Source organism: Elgaria multicarinata, chromosome 3, assembly GCF_023053635.1.
Source record: "Elgaria multicarinata webbii isolate HBS135686 ecotype San Diego chromosome 3, rElgMul1.1.pri, whole genome shotgun sequence".
In the NCBI taxonomy this organism is placed as follows: domain Eukaryota; kingdom Metazoa; phylum Chordata; class Lepidosauria; order Squamata; family Anguidae; genus Elgaria; species Elgaria multicarinata.
The window spans coordinates 130,195,925-130,198,009 of NC_086173.1; the positions used below are offsets into that span (position 1 = coordinate 130,195,925).

The window sequence follows — 2,085 nt, forward strand, 5'->3', positions numbered from 1 at the left end:
ATTCTTATAATTGGTTTGAATATTTGGAAATACTTTTTCAACCAATTCTTCTTTTGACGTCACTAAATTACAGAAGTTAGGAGGTAATAAAATTCGTCCTGAGGTTAGATCAACCGGCACCTTTCCGTTCCCAATTTCCAGCAATTGACGTGAGAATATCTCAGCTGATCGATCGTTTTGCAGCTGGACACGCATATTTGTAGTTAATTTTAACGTCTTTACGTGTCGCCACAAAGTAGAGTATTTCAGGCAAGCATTTATTTCGTCCGCTGGTGTCGATCGAGGAATTACTGGTAATGTTTGCCTGAAATCTCCTGCAAGCAATATTAATGCGTTCCCAAATGGTCTGATGTTTCCACGCAAATCTTGCAATGACCTATCAAGAGCCTCGAGTGATTTTTTGTGTGCCATTGTGCATTCATCCCAAACAATAAGTTTGCATTTTTGTAATATTTTTCCCATGCCGGATGCTTTGGAAATGTTGCATGTGGGTGTTTCAATGACTTGTATGTTTAATGGCAATTTCAAAGCGGAATGAGCAGTTCTTCCACCAGGTAGCAATGTCGCAGCTATTCCGGACGACGCAAGAGCTAAGGCTATGTCATTTTGGGATCGAATTGCTGCCAGAATCAATCTAATTAGGAACGTTTTACCAGTTCCTCCTGGCGCATCTAAGAAGAAGATTTCTCCAATCCCGTTATTGATGTTTTTCATTATTTGATCGTAAATGCGTTTTTGCTCAAGCGTTAGTTTAGGAATATTTGATTGCACATACGACAAAAGATCATCCATGTTGTAATTTTGTTCACGACGCAATTCTACATCGAATGAAGCAGCAACAGTTCGATTCGGTGATGGCATTCCCAATTGATTGAGAACTTTGTTTGAGATTTCTAAGCAGAAATCTTCAATCATTATCAACGCTTCGTTGTAGATTTCTGGTGTGATAGACATTTTCCGTCTATCACGCATGGTGAATTTGGATTCAGTGTACCACAAGGTCCATGTATCATATTTTTCGTCACAACTTCATGCAAATCCTTATCGACGTCGGCGTCTGGTATTTCAGCGCATATTACACTGTCAATTTCATTTGAAGTGATTTTGTTTTTGAGCCAGATTAGTATATGTGCGTGTGGCAATCCTCTCTTTTGCCATTCCACTGAGTACATCCAGCAGCGCACAGACCCAACCACTTCATGTTTTACCATGAAATCCATCAGCGATTTCAGCTTCTGTCTGAAAACACGTGCTGTAATGTCATGCCTATCCACCGGCGATTGGGCAGGAAGTAAGAGCTGTTGTATATCGTCCCAAGCTGGATTGCATGTGAATGTAATGAATAGGTCTGGACGGCCGTAGTGACGAACATACACAATTGCATCTTGAGCGTACTCATGCATATGACGTGGACTGCCTGTATATGAAGATGGCAAAATTGTCAGTCTTCCAACGTTAGTTGTATTATCGTCATTTACAACTGCATCTCGCAAATGAACGTATTCTTCTGAGCGAAGCTTGGTCTGATTTAAACGGATGAATATCAAACGTTCTGTTTCTATTTTTGCATACATATCTACGATGTATTGGTGAAACAATTGACGGCATTTCAAAATGTGATTGTCTTCATTTTCTCGAATCATTAATCGGTATGAATAATAGTTCATTGCGCTGCATTTCATATCTGTTTCTTCGCCACTGACTGGATTTATCATCTTAACGTTAAAGTGATATCCATCGGCACCATCCCAAAAAATGATTGGATATTGCAGGGCATCGTAGCATGAGTTTCTGCAATTTTTTTCAATTGATTGTTTTTCCGATGAATAACAATATCTTTAGGTTGAAATTGATCTCCGACTATAACAATTGCCACTTCGTCTATAGTTGGAGCATTGAATCTTCGCACATGTTCTCCAGCAGGCGTTTTGTCAGCAAGAATAACAATCTTGTGAGTATCAGATGGCATCATGTCAATTGCTGTTTTGAACAAATGTACTAAATTGTTTTTTTCGTGAAGTAGCTGTTGCAATTTTGAAACAATGGACCTTTTTATGCCGGTATAAATTCCGCAGCGTGCATTCA

At 39.3% G+C, this 2,085-nt stretch overlaps 1 protein-coding gene across 1 annotated transcript; it reads right to left on the minus strand.

Annotated features, from left to right (window-relative positions):
* Nucleotides 1-282: 282 nt before the first annotated feature.
* Nucleotides 283-762, minus strand: LOC134396830 (ATP-dependent DNA helicase pif1-like; the record flags this gene model as incomplete). Its single annotated transcript, XM_063123412.1, has 1 exon — nt 283-762. A coding segment is annotated over one exon (480 nt), but the record flags the coding sequence as incomplete, so codon positions are not given.
* Nucleotides 763-2,085: the final 1,323 nt, after the last annotated feature.